Here is a 20000-nt window from a genome sequence, read left to right as displayed (position 1 = left end):
ATATATATATATATATATATATATATATATATATATATATATATAAATTTATATATATATATATATATATATATATATATATATAAATTTATATATATATATATATATATGTATATATATATATATATATATATATATATGTATATATATATATATATATATATATATATATATATATATATATATATATATATATATGATTGGAGAGCATAGGTTCATATTTAGAAATGACGTAGTCGAATTAAAGATTAAAAATATTGTAGATATTATACACAGAAAATGTCTGAGCCACCGATGCCGGCCATATGCACTGACACAAAAATAACTTCTACTACTCGGCAGTTGAATCTGAAAAAGGTTATTGGTTACTATTTATTTGTGGACATGTAAGTCCAACAGGTATAGTAATGATTTATATTAGCAAATTTTCTACTTTTCAAAATTTACAAGAATTATTGAAAATTCTATCATAAAGGCTAATTATTATAAAAGATAATTATTATAGTAATGGTATAAATAACAACAATAGCGACCAATAAAAAATATTGCAGTAACAAAGACATCATGTATGATGGTAATAAAAACGTAAGCAAAGACAATACGAAGGGCAATTATTATTGTATTTTTTATTATATTTATCAATTTTCAGCAATAATAATAATAATAATAATAATATAATAATAATAATAATAATAATAATAATAATAATAATAATAAAAATGATAACAATAATAATAATACCCATTCATCATCCTTCTCATTATCACTTTCATTACGATCATTGCACACGTACGATCATCATCTCATCCCATCACTAAGATCTGCGTCAGGGCAACGACAAAAGAAAGTGTGTTGCTCAGCCGAGTCCTTACCTCCGAGTCGGTAACGAGGAGGAGGTCGAAGGGAATGGCAGCTACGACGTCGATGAGGAACCAACCCCGGAGGTAGTGGAGGGCGATCTTTCCGGGGTGAGAGACGACCTCGTCGTTGTGGTTGACGTAGGTCGTCCGGAAGTTGATGACAATGTCCACCATGAACATGATGTCAACTGCAATGAAGGTGGATAAGTCAGTCGACGTCAGTTTGTATGTGGTGTTATGAAGTCGATTAACTTTGGCGTGTTTCATAATGTGTGTTTTCACATTCTCAATAGCAAAGGTTAAAAACAATAATAATAATAATGATAATAATAATAATAATAATCCCAGTGGGTGAAGGAATATTTTGATAAGACAACCAAAACCTCAAGTCCTCTAAAAGGAAAATGATTTAACAATTCCTATTCTCATTACTTTGCTTACTGTCAAACACATCGGCCAGAAGGGTGGTCTTTTCTTTAAGACACTTAGTGACACAGCAATCTGGTTTGAGTAAAGGAGGAACTGCTAAGTGTACACCAAATACTGTATACGCATTAAGTAATAAATAGAGAATTATAACACATTTTAAAATCAGTTATCGCATCAAAATAGATTAGTTATATATAAACCATACAACACGACTTATGTCCACCTGTTTAACAGAAAAGAATTTACACAAAGTTTTAACTTCCGAAGTTCCACCCATTCAATCACTAGGTTAGGATGATAATTTCACAATCTGAAGTAGGGAAATGGTTCATCGCAAGAGTATGCCTGTCAGAGTGTGTGTAGCGAAGACATTTTGCAAATGAGCGGGGGAGGACGCCACCTCACGTCACATTAAGGATGGGCAGGGAAAACTCTTATAAAGAAAACATGCCTTAAATTTTACCTCATTGGTGATGTGTAACAAAAGTTAGAATAGTTTCGGAAACTATTTCGGAAATACAACAATTTATATAGAATAAAGAAAAGACAAGAGACAAGGGGTAAGTAGGTGGAGTAGGGTTGGAGAAGTGCAAACCGGTGATCTGTGGAGACGTGACAGGGAGTGAAGCCATTTAAAACCAAGTACCGACCCTATCGTCCACTTCTCGCTGATTTGATTATATTACACTAAAATTACATGCACGTTCAAGCTAGTTTATCAGTACACTTAGAAAATTCATCTACATCGATAAAGACTGTTTGAAGGTAAATATTCCGATGTGCTCTTGAAAGGAATTTCAAGAACTAACAATGAACAAGCATTCTGGGGAATATACGCATATGCAATATCATACATAGAATATATATACATACATATATATATATATATATATATATATATATATATATATATATATATATATATATATATATATATTTATATTTGCATAATGAGCATGAGCTTAAATCATAACAATTTCTTCACCTGTGTAGGCAATATAACTGAGACTTCTGTGTAGTGAAGGGGAGAGTATTATTAAAAGGCAAGAAAGCTGAACTAATTAAATTGAATTGCAAGAAATATAGATAATATTACTCTGTTCACTTGACAATAGAAGCTATATGACTTTTACATGGGCAAACTGGTTCATCTTAACTCTTGCTAACAATGCTGAGCTGCTCCTTCCTACTGGAACACACGTTAACTAGACTCACCCATTACTCCTGAGATATCCAAGAATAAAGAGGGAAGCAAAGTAATTCATAATAATTATGATTTTGATTGATTCATAAATTGGGTGAATGTGACCTGACGCTGGGATCAGGGAGGCCATTCCGCACCGAGGTGAAACCGGGGCGGAGACTGTTCAGTTGCACTACGAAGTGAAAGTCCGAAAAGGTTTTAAAGGTTGTTCATGAATGGCAGAGGCAAGGGACAAGACAAGACACCCTACAGACTGATATGATGGGAACCCTGGGTTCTTCTCCAACAAGCTAGGAATAAGAAAGTCCATGCAATGGCTATTGATAACTACCAGGTAGTCTAACAGGCTCCCCCAAACCCCTATCCCAAACTCACAAGGATGGCGACACTACTAGAAACTATCAAGCTTAAGCAGGTCTCAAACCTTCGTCCCAAAAGATTGCCAAGCATGGACGTTTCCACAGGGCTACCACAAGACGGAAGAAAGGTCATGTAATGAAGCAAAATGGAAGGCTGTATTGCTGGTGCAGTAAGGTACCGAAGAGATGATGTAAAGACATTACACTAGAGTCCTATAGTAAACTCCCTGAGGTACTTTTGAAGGCACTATAACCTACGGGGTGGCCTTCGTTCATTTTAAAAAACATGAACAGTATCAAGGGGATGAAGGTATTCCAAAGCCCCTTAACAGAGAATGAACCCATGGCTTCATTCATTTGCCTCGCACATGATACTTCAGCACAGTATCTTTCTGTCCTCTCTTGAAATTCGGATAATTGATCGCGTTCCAGCTTCTCATTTTCCTTGAATCAACACTCATTAATTTTGGATTAAATATTCTTTGACTTCATTTGAGCTATTTCCCAATTAATAAAATACCAGATTAATTTTTCATAGACTGCAGGTCGTTGGACGTAATCTTATTTGATATTTGTTTTCAGAGGGGTCGAAAGTAGATATTTTACTTTGATGTGTATATTCTTTAACTTGTTTAATATTAGCCTACGAAATGAAGTAACGTTAGGCTTATTTCTTTTTTTTCTTTTATGTACCTTAACTAATATCTTCTGATTTGTTCCTGCACTTATTAGGTTAGCAGGTCAGTTGTAAATACCATCATTCTTAGAACCTTATGAAAAGGGCATTCAATAAACCCTTTAATACTTCCAGTTAACGTTTACAATGGCTCTATTCAAAACTTCATAAAAAAACGCTCTATAAAAACAAAGGAAGTAAGCTTTGCCAACACTGCAGTTCCAATAGCCCCCGGGAAAATATATGTTGACTCAGCACACAGTCTCCTCGACGCTCCATCAGGATAACGAAACGGAATTAGGCTCAGAATATCATCAGTGCATACTGTATTTTCCACTGATTTCGTGAAACTACCTTCCCGGAACGATTTTGTTATTTCACAAATGGAAAAGGACTTCTTGTCAGCTTGAGTGCATAGCGGGATCGCACATAACTGCTATCCATTTCCATACGTTATAAATCAAAACATTATTCAGAGGAAAATCCTATCTATTTCACACATATTTTTAGGTAGTTATGGTTGAGTAGGCTATTGCGCCACAAGTCCAGTGTTGAGGCAACGGAAGCCTAAAATTGAAAACCCAGCGGATGCATTATGAAGCAATAAGTTAAGAGGCACGGCAGACTGGAAGAGAGGAATGGGAACGGAAGTAAAGTTTTCATTACTAAAAGGGAAGAGATTAACCATTCCAACGCGAAGGAACACGACAGATGCACTGATGGCATTTGACCCCTAAGAGTTAAGTAGCCATGACAAATCGGCCAAGAAAATCCCGAAAAACTTAACCATTACGTTAGAAACGATCGTTTTTCATATACCATACATGAAAATCGAATGAAAATGTATAGCTAAATCAAGAAATACCTAAACACACCATAGTAGAAAAAAAGTAAATATCTCGTAACTAAAACCTGTGATAAACTACAGTATTAATATAAATAACGTGCTATCTAGCAAGTCTGTGGCACCGTTCCTATGTCAAGATAGCACAATATCTTCGCTTATAATTTGTAAAATTCCCCAGCAATATAGTGAACCTGACAGGACAGGATTAGAAATGAAACTTTAAGAGAGATTACTCGAGTGCCATATATGGATGACATCATGATGAGGGGTAGATGGAGATGGTTTGGGCATGCTCTTCACACTCCCCAAGAGATTAGTTCACTAAACATTCAGCTGGGCTCCACAAGGCACTACAAGAGTTGAAAGACCCAGGCCTACATGGCTGAGGACTATGAAGCATAAAGTAGGAGATGATGAATGGAGAAGTATTGAACTAATAGCTCAAAATAGAAATGACTGGCGAAATATAGCAGCGGCCCTTTGCGTCAATAGGTGTAGGAGGAGATGATGATGATGATGACATACTGTAATTCTTACCCTGCCTCATCTACCGGATACCTGTGAGATATATTTGTCACCCTCCTCTACTCGGATTCCAGGGGACTGAAAGGATTAAAGGAGATATCTAATTCCACATTCAATAAAGAGAGTCGTTATAACTTCATGTTCTTCAACTCCGCATTTTTGTTCCATTATTCATCTAGCGTTATTTTTTTTTTTTCTGAAAGAGATTTAATTATAATATGTAACAAACGCCTACTGGTTGAACGGGAAACTGACTCCTGTAGATATGGCTCTTTAGTTTATAAACCTTTCATTCATAAGGGGTGAGAGTCCAAGCCTCATATGTAGTTATGCCTTTTTCTCACATTTATATAGAAGGACTTTTGAAGCATAATGGTATCCTATCATCGCATTAGTCTGGACATGAGGATGAGGAGAAGGAAATGAGGAGTTTAGGGTTGTGGTGGCATATTGGAAACGTCCCTGCCTAGCGTTCTGCTAGATGGGAGATCAGGTCACGCTCAAATTCGATAGTTTCTTCTAGTGTTTGCTACCTCACCATCCTTGTGAGGTAAGGATGGGAGGTTTTGGGAGCTTATAGGTCTACCTGCTGAGTCATCAGCAGCTATTGCCTAGCCCTCCTGGTCCTGGTTTAGGTGGAGAAGGTTATTGTACGCTGATCATATGGATATATAGTCGGTCTCTAGGGCATTGTCACTGGCCTGGCCTCTTGTCATTCATGGATGGCCCTTGAATACATAAAAAGAGGGAAGAGGAGGGGGAAGAGGAGGGGAAGAGGGAAGAGGAGGGGAAGAAGGAAGAGGAGATGAGGGAAGAGAAGAGGAAAAAGGAGGGGGAGGAGGAGGAAGAGAAGAGGGAAGAGGGGTAAGAGGAGGAGTAGAAGAAGGTATGAGAAGGGTGAAAAGGAGGAAAAGAGGGAAGAGGAGGGGTAAAGAGGAAGAGGAGTAGAGGAAAAAGGAAAAGGAGAGGAAATGGAAAGAAGTGAGGAGGCAAAGAGGAGAAACAAATGAAGATGAGGAAGGGAACCCAAATATTTTAAGTTTATCATAAGATTGGCCAGAAGTTCGGTAGGCGATGCTTGACTGGTGACGTGACCTGCGTATTGAAAGCCTTTAATCAAAGCTTAGAAAATACAGTTTCTTTTGCAACACTCTTTCACTATCATTGTAAGCAAGAAACGACGGCCATAGAGATTCATCAGCTTCATTTCGACCCTCAACACCTTCTATCGAGTATTAAGACGTTAGTGGATATTCTGAAAAGGTAGAAAACTGTCTGCTGATACTTATTACGCACAGACACATAACATATACAATATACATACATATATACACACATATACATGTATATATATATAAATATATATATATATATATATATATATTTATATATATATATATATATATACATATATATATATATATACATATATATATATATACATACATACATATATATATATATATATATATATATATATATATATATATATACATATATATGTATGTATATATATTCAGCCGCTTCTATTCCACTGCATAACAAAAGACTTAGACATGGCCTTCCACTGGCGTTTGTTTATAGTCTTTCTACGCCAGTCCACACCTGCAAACGTGCTTCCTCAATCTATCGTCTTATCTTCCTTCCCCTGTTTCTTTTGCAATCTCTAGCTGCCCATTCTGTTATTTTTAATATCCATCTATTATCTGTCATTCTCATTACAAATCCTGTCCATGTCCATTTCTTTTTATTACATGTCAGAATATCCAATATTTTAGTTTGCTCGCGTATCCATGATGCTCTTTTTCTGTCTCAGTGTTATTCCCATCATTATTCTTCCCATAGCTCTTCGAGTTGTAACAAGCTTATGTTCTACGTATTTATTAAGGCTCCAAGTTTCTGATGCATAATTTAATACTGGTAAGATCATGTGATTAATTACTTTTCTTTTTAGAGAAAGTGGCATTTTATTATCATAATCTCATTTTGTTTACCAAAAGCTCTCCATTCCATGCTTATCCTTTCAATTTCAGTCTCATGTCCTGGAGAAACGGTTACTGTCTGCGCTATATACTGTATGTATATTGTTTAACAAACTTTTAGAGGTTCATCCATAACCCTAATTTTTTGTCTGCCTTTTCATTCAACACCATCTTAGTTTTACTCATATTAATTTTCAGTCTAACATTTCTGCTTTCTCTCCTCAAACCTTCTATAATCTTTTGCAATTTCGCTTGTGATTCACTAAACACAACAATATCATCTGTAAATCTTAAGTTGTTAAGGTATTCCCTATTAATCTTAATTCCTAAATTTTCCCAATCTAAATTTAAAAAAAAAAAATTGATGGAGTCTGCTTATCTAACTCCTTTCTCAATAGGGATTTTTTCTCTTTAAGTAGTTTTTGGATTGCTGTATTTCCTGTATAGATATCTTCTAGTGTTCTAACATAAGATTCATCTATTCCTCATCATTGAAGGGCCTTCATTACTACTGACGTTTTGATAGAATCAAAAACTTTCTCATAGTCTACAGATGCAATACACAGTGGTTTATCACTCTCTCCTGATTTTTTCATTTGCTGGTTAATTTCATGGATATGGTCAGTTGTTGAATACCCACTTCTAAAGCCTGGCTGCTTTCTTGGTTGATTCATATCTAGATGTATTTCTAATAGGCCTAATATGATCTTTGTAAACATTTTATGTATTATAGAGTAAACTTATTTTCCAGGTCTTTTGTGTCTCCTTTTTCATGAATTAGTATAACGATAAGTTTTTCCAAGCTATAGTTATAAAGCATTCTTACAGATATTTTGTGTAAAGTTCAGCGAGTTTTACTACTATGAAATATCCTCCATCTCTTATTAAATCAATTGTTAGGCCATCTTATGGTGCTTTGTGTCTTCTCTTTCTTTACTTCTCCTACTATTATGTTTGGTACTGTCTCAGGTGTTATAAAAATCTGCTATCATCTTTTGTAACTCTTCCCATGATTCCCTAAAGACTACTATGTAATCTGCAAATCTTAGGTTGTTAAGGCATACATCATTCATATTAATTCCAACATTTTCCCAATCTAAATTCTTAAAAACTTCTATGCATTCTGTGAATAATTTAGGAGAGATGGGGTCTCCCTGCCCAACTCCTTTCTCCCTCGGAATTTTCTCACGATCTTTATGTAATTTTAGGATTGCTGTATTTTCTGTATAGATATCTTCAAGTGTACTAATATTAAGCTTCATTTATTCCTTATCTTTGAAGGGCTTTCATTACTGCTGAGGTTTGACAGAATGAAACACTTTTTCGTAATCTGTAAATGCCATTCACAGTGGTTTGTCATACTAAGTTGATTTTTCATTAGCTGGTTAATAACACGGATATGGTTAGTTTTGAAATACCCACTTCTACAGCCTGTAAGCTCTCTAGGTTGATTAAAGTCTAGCAATCTTTCTATTCGGCTTAATATGATCTTTGTTAATATTTCATATATTACAGCTAGTAAACTTATTGGGTGATAATTTTTAAAGGTTTTTTTGCACGTCCTTTTTTGTGAATTAGTACAATAATAAAGTTTTTCCAAGCTGTAGGTATAGAGCATTCTTGCAGACATTTGGTGTAGAATTCAGCAAGTTTTACTACTATGAAATCTCCTCCATCTATTATTAAATCAGTCGTTAGGCCATCTTTTCCTGCTCTTTGCCTCTTTTAATGCTTATATATATATATATATATATATATATATATATATATATATATATATATATACATACAATCTCCAATAGATTAAGTAGATTTGATAATAAATCCCTCAGAAGGATATTGTGAGTTAAATGGCAGGACAGGATTAGAAATGAAACTATAAGAGAGATTACTCGAGTGCCATATGTGGATGAGATTATGATGAGGGGAAGATGGAGATGGTTTGGACATGCTCTTCGCACTCCCCAAGAGAGATTAGTTCACCAAATATTCAGCTAGGCACCACAAGGAACTAGAAGAGTTGGAAGACCCAGACCTACATGGCTCAGGACTATGAAGCGCGAAGTAGATGATGAATGGAGTATTATTGAATTAAAACTCAAGATAGAGACGACTGGCGAAATCTAATCGAGGTTCTTTGCGTCAATAGGCGCAAGAGGATATGATGATGATGATGATGATGAATATATATATATTTATATATATATATAATATATATATATATATATATATATATATATATATATATATATATATATGTATGTGTGTGTGTGCGTGAATGTTTGTATATAAGTATATACATGTATATAACATAAAAGGTATATGTATACATATATGTGTATAAATCAAGAAAGATGAAACGCAATGAGCATAAATTATATATCATAGCCATGAAAGGAAAAGTGAAAAGACTTCATTTGAGTTTGTACGTCGACGTCAATGTCACTAAGAAGAGGAAAAAGAAGAAGAAAGTACCAACTTTACCTTTCGTTACTATAATACATAATTTATGCTCATCGCGTTTCAGATTTAATGATTTCTACACATATATGTATACATATATCTTTCTAAATATATATATATATATATATATATATATATATATATATATATATATATATATATATATATATATATATATATATAACTTAAACCTTATTAAATTCCAGGCAAGAACGAAAAAGAAAGAAACACACGATGATAACATTTATGGAAAATCAAAGGAAAAGGCCATTTCCATGGTTTGGTAGACTACCGATTTATATAGAGTGTATATCATGATGAGAGGCCTGACAGGGGTTACGAGGAACATTAGAGGAAGACCTTAGCTCACTTGTAAATTCAACAAAACAGTAACTGAAATATTACCTATATAATGAAGAAAAGAGACATGTCGGAGATCGAGTGATGGGGTTAAACTGTGATGTTGATCACTACACAAAACAATTTCATTGGTTTGTCCTTCTCGAAGAAGACGACAATATTTAATCTTGGAGATTAAAAAAAGATTTAGTAGTGTGAAGCTTACATTTGAGAGAGAGAGAGAGAGAGAGAGAGAGAGAGAGAGAGAGAGAGAGAGAGAGAGAGAGAGAGAGAGAGAGAGAGTCTACTGTAGGTGTTGGTCACCGAGGAACAAAGGCCAATAATTCCTCTGTTGATTACAATCTAAACAACTTAATCTTTCAGGATTTCCGGAAACATCATTAATCGTCCCGTTTCTATTCTTTCACTTTCTCTTTTGTTTCATTTATCAACTGAAAATTGTCGCTACCAGATTAGGAAAATACCAGACAAAGAATAAACTTTCAAAATTGGCTTAACCCCAATGAACGACTATCATCTGAGTGACCCAGTTTAAGGAACCAACTCCATTTAAACTGGAAATTGGGAGTTTTATTCTCATCTCCCGCCATCTTGAAGCTTGGGTCAAGTCAGGCCAATGATGATGTTTACTTAAAACTTACGGCAAGAAGACCTGATTAGCTCCAGGGATCGTTTTGAGCAAATTATCTGCGTACGGAATAATACTTAAACTGGGATTAAGTAACTATTGGAAAAGCAAGATCTCATTCAATTTCTCTTTATTGTTAAGTCTGTTTATAAAATGGAATTAAGTCTTAATACCCCATCTCTCTCTCTCTCTCTCTCTCTATCTCTCTCTCTCTCTCTCTCTCTCTCTCTCTCTCTCTCTCTCTCTCTCTCTCTCTCTCTCTCATGCCTATTTATAAAACGAATTGATCAGGCAAATACCTCTCTCTCTCTCTCTCTCTCTCTCTCTCTCTCTCTCTCTCTCTCTCTCTCTCTCTCTCTCTCTCTCTCTCTCTCTCTCTCAATTCTCAGGATTCCTCGACTTACTCCATTCTATGATGCAGTTGCTTTAATTTACAATTGCTCTAATGAATATCTTGAACTTAAATGAATTAAAAGTGTCATTCAATACATTCTGTAAAAGTCACTGTATTCCGTAGATTTCAGCCATTCTCTACAACTGTCAGCTATTATCAAATTCATGGCTCACTAATTGCATAAGTTAAGTTCTTCTGTAAAATTACATTTAGTATCATTTACAGACGGTTGAAAAGAAACTTCCTAAACCTTCTGCCTTAATAAATGATAAATGCATTCCTCAAAAAATCAAATTGCTAGATGACTCTCCATGTCCTACGTACGCGCGCGCACGCACACACACAAACATATATATAAATATATGTATGTATGTATATATATATATATATATATATATATATATATATATATATATATATATAAATATATATATGTATATATATATTCATATATATGTATATATAAATATATATATATGTATATATATAATATATATATATGATAAATCTTTTCACATTTAAACGTGTTTTTCATATTTCAGTATATATGGCTTATTTGAAATATATATATATATATATATATATATATATATATATATATATATATATATATATATATATATATTCGCATACATTAACGCACGCAAGGCGTAAAATAATAAGGGCTAAATATTTAGATGTACATGCACATACACACGTATACCCCTTTCACTAGGGAATGACTATTCCCTCTCTCTCCTACCCGAGGGACGGGGGAGAGCAGAACGTGCTGGAGAAATAATACACACATTATATATATATATATATATATATATATATATATATATCTTCTTTTCATAATGAATTTACAATTCCTTTGAATCACATGTATCCGCCATCGATTTCACGCCTCCCGAACTATATAGTGAGTAACGGCTTTCACAATGAAATAACCATATATCTCCCTTTTTGTGCTATAGATCCCTCTCCTGGTGAAAAATCCTGATGAGACTGGCAAGAGGCTGCTTATATTTCTCTATATAATCAGGTTTACTCTGTAATTTTGTTAGATTTATGTGGAGTGTCAAAATAATTTTCTTTTTAAACTTAATTGTATAAGGATGATATAAGTGCCCAGAAAAACAATAATTCAATTTCCCTGATGCTTTATATGGCCACCATCTTGGATTTCACAAAATGTCGGTCGTGAAATAGGGTTTCTATAGTATTTCAGTTTCTAAATAACCCAGAAATATAATTTTAACACCGAAACAACCATTTTCAGGGCCAAATATTCCAATGGTATATAAATATATCAGTTAGATCCTTCCACAAACTTATTGTATTTAACTGATATATTCAGTTTTATTAAACGTTTTGCAAGTGATTAGACATTAATGTTCCATCAAGTTATTGTTCATTAAGAACCAACATATGCACCTTTTGATAGAAAGGCGTTTAATCATTTAGGCAACTAAAGAAGATCGGTACAAGACACGTTCTGTTCGGCAAGACCATCTAGCAGCAGTGTTAGAAATAATCTCTCGAGCTGAGGATTATGAAATATATGTTTTAAGAGTTATGAATAATTACAGTGATATAAGTAGAAGGCTAATAGTAATATCTATATTTATTCTCATCATTATAAGATATTACTATGTAATTGATCAGGGGCATAGGCCTATATACATATTTATCAAGTACGTAATTTTTAATGAATCTACTACGACGTATAAACATGTAATGTATGTTTATAACAGTGTGGCAAAAATCTAATGCGATGTAGGAAACCCCGAAGAGCCCAGAAGGCTTAATATTGAACACGTGGGCTAATAACGTGGGAGTTAGAGCGGAAGTGATCTCATCTAAAAAGAGCAACGATTATAAAATCAAGTTATGTCCCAGTAATAATGAGTTTCTTTATGAATTTCTTTTTATTAAATGAATAGGAATAATTTTAGTAACATGCTAAGAATTTATGTATCCGCAAATTTCCCTTATTAAAAAAATTCTCATAAACATTTTGGGTCAGAGGTTTGGCGATGTATGTAACACTTAGCTGATCTCTCGAATGGTGTAACTGTTCTTAAGAAACTGAAGTGTTAATAACTGCCTAAGTCTATAATGCAATTTTGTGTTTGATTTGCTTTAACGAATTGAAGTGTCAAAATCATTATAATCACTGTATAATACCTGTATAGTTCATCTGTCTAACTACTCCGTAGCCTAAACTTTAAGTTAACTTGCTGTTATGTAATGAAGTTTTTACTATCATTATTATTATTATTATTATTATTATTAGCTAAGCTACACCATAGTTGGAAATGCAAGATGCTATAAGCCCATGGGCACAACAGGGAAAAATAGCTTGGTGAAGAAAGGAAATAAAGAAATAAATAAACTAAGAGAGAAGTAATGAACAATTTAAAAGTTTAAAGGCCGCTCATGAACGGCAGAGACAAGGGACAGTGACACTGCCCTAGCAAGCAGGACAATGCACTAGAGACTGACCATATATACATATGATCAGCGTCGAGGCCCCTCTCCACCTAAGCTTCGACCAGGGAGGGCCAGGTAATGGCTGCTGATGACTCAGCATGTAGACCTATAGCCTCCCCCAAACCCACCATCCTTAACTCACAAGGACGGTGAGGTTGCAAACACTAAAGAAACTAACAAATTTAAGCAGGACTCGAACCCTAGCCAAGCGATCGCCAGACAGGGACGCTTCCTATAGGGCACCACAACCCTAAGAACAGCATCAAAATAGATTTTTCATATATAAACTAAAAAAGAAATTCCACCGATTCAACTGCCTGAATAGGAAGATAATTCTACAATCTGGCCACAGACGGAAAAAGTCTTTTAGAACACTGCGTAATATTAAGCCTTATGATTGAGAAGGCATGTATACCGAGTTCTCCATGGAGACACCAAGAGCATGAAGGACAGCCATGACATGTTCTCCGAATCATGGAACAACTGTGTTTTTTCGGGTTAGGTCTGGCATCTAACATATGGACCGCTTTCTCCTATAGAGCCTTGTCAAACAAAAGTAACAGTGGGAGGATCTTCATCAACAACCAGCTTTCTTAGTTGACTTGCTGTGCTTGATCTCAGTCAACCGGGTTACCCACTCGTATACCAAATCTTGGAGTAGTGGTAAGGCTCTGAAATTGTTCAGTGGCTTGCTTTCAGACAACAGTAGCTGTATCCTGCCCAGCCTGGAATATTGTTCGATGCTTCCCCTCCTTCCATTCTATATAAAGCAGTAGCAGCAATACATCCCAGTTGTAACATCTGATAGGATCCTGAGATTCTCTCACTGGTAACATAGTGGTTTGTTTCCTTGACAAGTTGTGATTTTGGTTTGTCGTAAAGCAGCATATCTACATGGTATGGAGTGCATGGAATGGAGTGATAAGATAGACTCTGGGTTATATTTTTCGTCTTGCGCCCAATCAAATAACCGATATCCTCTCCCAATCTAGGAGGGGAGAAATGGGGCAAGACAACTGGCCGTGGGCAACTAGCCACGGCCAGTTTGCTTAGCATTTATATTTATCATTCCTGTGGTAATGGAGAAATAATTTTACACTTTTTAGCTACTATGCAAACATATTTTAAGTATATAACCATGATAGATATCTTTAATCATTATACATCACATTTATAAGTATATTACCATGTATGTATTTCATAGCTAATATTTCGTAACAATTTTTGCAAAGAGGTTTGAGAATCCTTATTGATGTGTTTTACAAAGTCACCATTCTTTATATGGATTGACGCCTTGCAAAACCTTCTTTCGCATCTCCAAAACTTATATAAATTTTATATCCATCCCTCATATATTTCTCCTCTCCTCCCTGTGAGTACATCTGTGTTGCCATTGCGGACGGGGTTTGTTAACTGAAGATCTTACAATGTAAACTTAAACTTAAGTATTTCCTAAATAGACATTTTTTTTACATAACTTAGTAATTTTTGAATAGAGGTATTTGCAAAAGGCAAACCATTTAACCGGCAAAATGCCCACCCTTTATAGGCTAAGTAAACTACTGGTAATTAAACAAACCATCAGGGATATATTTCTCTCTTTGTCTCTAGTGTAAAAGGTGTCAGTGATACAACCATAGATGTTACCACGGCAGCCAGTTAGTCTACATCCAGTTAGCCGTAACCAGTAAGGGTGTGGCGAGTTGGCCGCAGCCAGTTTGCCTCATTCTGGGGAGAAATATAAGGAAGAAAACTCTATGGAGGACTAACCAGGTGCCACCTTTGCTATGAATCCAGTCACTATCTCGTCCATCATCATCATCCTCATCATCACAGTCGATTCAGTATCCTGTGTTGGTCCCTGAAATAATTATTACTCTTGTGGGCTGCCTAAAGGCACAGAGCCCATGTTATACCGATGGTATAGCAATCTAGCAGACAATGAATCTGGGTATTGCCTATCTTCAAGGATGGTGCAACTGGTTTTCCAGGAACTTCTACCATATGGTATCCACCAATAATCACTCCATGGATAGTTCCTTCCCCATCAGCAGAGTTCTTTGAAAAATCTGTGTTATCTATTGCAAAGTACACAAAGGCACCCTTCTTCAAGAATGGTGCTACAGTTGGACATAGGCATTCTTGGAACACCTCGCACAAAGAAGTGCACCCTGTCACGCCCTTACTGTGCACCAATTAACCAAACAGCTAGTGTAGGAAGAGAAAGCAGAGGTGGTGGGATGGGCTTAAACAAGAACTCAACACGCAGTAAGGGTGTTTCTGGGTGCACTTCCTGAGAGTGAGGTGTGCCAAGAATTCTCGTCTTCAACTGTGCATACAAATCTCGAAACTCTCAGGTGCCTTGTATAATAGCATTAGTAAATGCTACTTCAATCAGCAGGGTATGGTTATAAGGAACACAGTAATAATGTGCACTGAGAAGATTCATCAGCATGAACAGTCAGAGTCTCACACATTGGGTGGGCGCAATGCTACTGATTCTCTCCCAGGTGTGTAGTTGGCCTATTGGTTGGATTTGAGTTCATACATGATGTTCCGTCTCACTGTGAGTGTTGCTCTGTCAACAATTTTGGTCCTCCCTTCCAGCTTCCATACTGTCTGCAGGGCCAATCAGGATCCAGCGGATCGTGGTATATGGTTAAGCTGGAACATTATGGATGTCACTGGTAAACTATATGGTTTTAGCATTCTTGCTGTTTTGGTAAAATTTGCAATGCTTTTCCTTATCACCTAAGCTGGACTGTAAATTTCCCTCTCCATCTCAGAATGAATCATGCTTTCCTCAAATGCCTCTCGGGAAACCTATTACACCTATTTTCATTAGACTCTTTGGATGACAGGACTTCAAAGTTTAGAAAGGCATTGAAGTTCTCTTCTTTCAGCCACTTTCTATTGAATGTAGGTACACAATTTTCCAAGCCTTCTGTACCAAGCATATTGACATATGAAATTTCAATATCTTTCCATAGGTAAATTCGTTAGGTTCTGTGTTTGGACATTAATGAGGTAAATCAGCTTGTTTGTCACTCATTTTTAGAGCAAAAAGAAAAAAAAATCATTTTAATGCAATAACCATCAACGACATATAGGGTACAGTGAACTATTCAACATTAATAATATAGGTCTACTACAATAATCCAACTACGAGATAATAAACATGTCCTTGTGGTTGGTACTTAGTATGGCCTAACGGCCAATTTGTCTGTGAAATTAGTAAATACTTGCAATGAATGGTGTAAAAAATAACTAAAAACACATGCAACTATGGGAATTAGATTCCTTGGACTTGAAAATGGTATTTTAGCTGTCAAAATAAAAGATCTAGGTTATTAATAAGCTCAGATAATGAGATTCTTTTTTAATGATTCTTTTTCACGGCAGCCCTTTAGTAAAACCCAAGATGGCAGCCATATGGAACTCGGAACAAATGGAAACATTGTTTTTTATTGCCTATATTACAGTGTAAGATTTTAAAAAATGTATAGTTTTCTTGTTCTCCACAAAATCCAACGAAAGTTAAATCCAAACATACTGAACATGACAAATATGGAGAAACTTACGAGACGGGAGCATGCAAAAAAGGGTGATAGCTTATTTTGATACAAAAGTATGTTATCGAATTTCGTGAAAAAAAAAAAAAAAAAAAAAAAAAAAAAAAAACTGAAACGATAATACCAATATGGCAGCACAGCAATGTCTAGAATACCTCTTTCGACAATACTTTTTCTTTTCGCTTTTAGTGCTAAAATTGAATTGACATTTCATAAAATGTTTATTGATATAGTCTTTTTTACTTCTTGCCAAAGTCAACATTTGATCCCCCTCACCTAATTGAAACCAACGTTGGTAATTTCACCTATACATTTTACCGACCTATTTCTTATACCACCAATTTGGATGTACGTCGATGTGTCGGGTTAGTGGAATGCAGGATTCTGGTGCTCTGGGCGGAACTACACAATAGTTAGAGTTCTAAATGAAACTTAGGCGGCCCGTCCGAGCCTCAACTTTACTTGGCGTGTAATACATACGAGCATTATCATATACACCCCAAGAGGCTTCTCTATGTAGGCCATCACAGAGTTCCGTATGAGGCCTGTCGCTAATGAAATCAGAAGCGGCGTTGGTAACAATTTGTAGTTTGAGCAAAGGGGGACAAGGTAGATGTCCAAAGAGGATGACAAAGGCTTGATAACGGAATATCTATCGGTGTTGATTTTCCTTTGATAACCGAGGTTTCAAACATGATGAACAGTTCAAAAATAGAAATAAAAATAGTTACGCATAGATGAAACGAGTTACAAGCGAGTAAAAAACAGATATCTTCAAAGCCAACGCTCAGCTGTTTATTATTGGATGATAAATGTTTTGATTTTCAGCAGTTAGTGAAGTCATATTATTTTACCAAAAGCGGAAAAAATCCCGTGATAAAACATGAACATGCACTATTTATAAAATAACTACAATTCGAAAATATGTAATGAATATCATTTCTAAATCCTGAAACCTTAAAATAGAGCAGTTATAACACAAAAGCAAAATCGAATAAGCCTAAAATGTAAAATATTTTTCCATGATTTGAGGAATTGTGGGTACAGCCGGTATGTCAACACAAAATTAGACAAAAAACGTATTTACCACTTCTTTGACGCTAAAGCCAAGGCATTGACATGAAGGTTAATAAGAAGCGACTGACTCGGCCCTTTAAGGCACAAGTTTCATCTTTAGATGTTGCTTGTATGGACTCCAATTGAAAAAATCAGAGAGAGAGAGAGAGAGAGAGAGAGAGAGAGAGAGAGAGAGAGAGAGAGAGAGAGAGAGAGATCGCTGGAGTGGATAAAGCACAGACAAAGGGAGACAAATTGTGTCCAGGAAACCGATTGAGAGGAAAATAAGATGCGACTTTGTCCTAATTCCACTACGGGTCTCCATGATGATATCTCTGGTAGAGGGATTCTCTTTTCCAATAAAAAGGGATTCTGGCCAAAGACATCTGAACTCGGAGATTAGGGATTTATTACTCACATGGCAGCACATAAGTCACATAACATTAGGAATCTCATTGCGTCTGATGGCACCCTTCGGTAACTAAGCGAAGAGTCGCCGAGTAAGAGGAATAATATTTCTCTTCTTATTGCCATCTTTATTTTTTTTGAGATAACGAAAATAGATTCAGGCGTCTTCAAGATTGCGGGGATTGTGGCTCAGTATCACATGCTGTACATGCATACATACTCATATCTTTTATATATATATATATATATATATATATATATATATATATATATATATATATATATATATATATACATATATATAATATATGTATATATATATACATTATATATATATATATATATATATATATATATATATATATATATATATATATATATATATATAGAGAGAGAGAGAGAGAGAGAGAGAGAGAGAGAGAGAGAGAGAGAGATATAAATATATATATACATATAAATATATATATATATATATATATATATATATATATATATATATATATATATATATATATATATATATATATATACATACATATATATATATATATATATATATATATATATATATATATATATATATATATATATATATATATATATATATATATATATATATATATATATATATATATATATATATATATATATATATTCCAACATACATCCTTCTCTCCTTGGAAGAAGTGGTACTTGTAGAGTGCAGCCTTTCCAAGTGTGTACATGCATAAATACATATATTAAAAACAAATTTTACCAAGATAGTGTCCCATCTAGCTCTTCCGTGATAAGTTTGTATTTGCATCATTATCTTATTTTACCAAGAAGTAACAGGACGAAATCCGATACAAAAATGTTCATTTAATTTTTGAATATTGGTTAGCATTATTACTTTTTCTTAGTGCAAAAACTTAACATAATGAAAAAAAGTTGTGTTTTTTTCAAAAGAGCTTTGAATCTCTTTTGGCAATATCAGTTTTCAAATGCCAGATCTTCAACATGACGAAATCCAATTCGCCGTGTTTAATGCCAATTGGATACGTTCTTGTGTCCCGAATTACCCTCATATAAAACAGTGGCATTAGAGGTCCTGGCTACAGGGTTCGTTTTCTACGACAAAAATATTCAGATCATTATCTAATTTAGAAAATGTCAAATGCCTTTACAAACGCTATCAGAAAACATTCACAGGGAGTCTGTAAAAAGGCACTGCTAGAATTTCATTTACCCTATCCAGCATTGCCTAGGATGTATGGAAGTCAGACCAACAGACCCTGGGATGGAGCTGGGTAGGACTTTCAGCACTGTAGTGCAACGGAGAGGTGGGTGGGGGGTGGGGGGGTTGAAAAGGGGGGGGGGGGGTTAAACATTACAGTTGCCCTACTCAGTCTTGAAGACTCCCATAGCCTCTGTCTTGGCTTAGAGTTCTCTTGCTTTAAGGTACACTCGGGCACGTTATTCTATCTAATTTCTCTTCCTCTTGTTTCGTTAAATTGTTTGTAGTTTATATAAGAAATATCTATTTTAATGTTACTGTTCTTGAAATATCTTATTTTTCCTTATTTCTTTTCCGTACTGGGCTTTTCCAACTAGGGTTGTAGATTAGCAATTAACAATAATAATAATAATATGAAGTTGAAAATCAAAGCCGTTAGACAGAAATATGGAAGAAAGGAAGCGGGAACTGAGGTAAAAAGTGAAAAGCTACAAGGTGGGTGCAACTACAGGTCAAAGAGACACTGCAGATAGTGAAAACACT

At 35.0% G+C, this 20000-nt stretch overlaps 1 protein-coding gene across 14 annotated transcripts in view; it reads right to left on the bottom strand.

Moving 5' to 3' along the window:
• The window catches only part of sei (seizure), a 337340-nt gene that overhangs the window by 133556 nt on the left and 183784 nt on the right, over window positions 1-20000 (bottom strand). For all 14 annotated transcript variants that reach the window (XM_068349591.1, XM_068349589.1, XM_068349582.1 and 11 more), the window contains exon 3: window positions 873-1048. In XM_068349591.1, coding sequence (XP_068205692.1) covers window positions 873-1048 — 176 coding nt within the window. The remainder of the gene's footprint in view (window positions 1-872; window positions 1049-20000) is intronic.

Source organism: Palaemon carinicauda, chromosome 26 (genome assembly GCF_036898095.1).
Source record: "Palaemon carinicauda isolate YSFRI2023 chromosome 26, ASM3689809v2, whole genome shotgun sequence".
Classification (NCBI taxonomy): Eukaryota; Metazoa; Arthropoda; class Malacostraca; order Decapoda; family Palaemonidae; genus Palaemon; species Palaemon carinicauda.
This window is presented reverse-complemented; position numbering and strand designations above follow the sequence as displayed.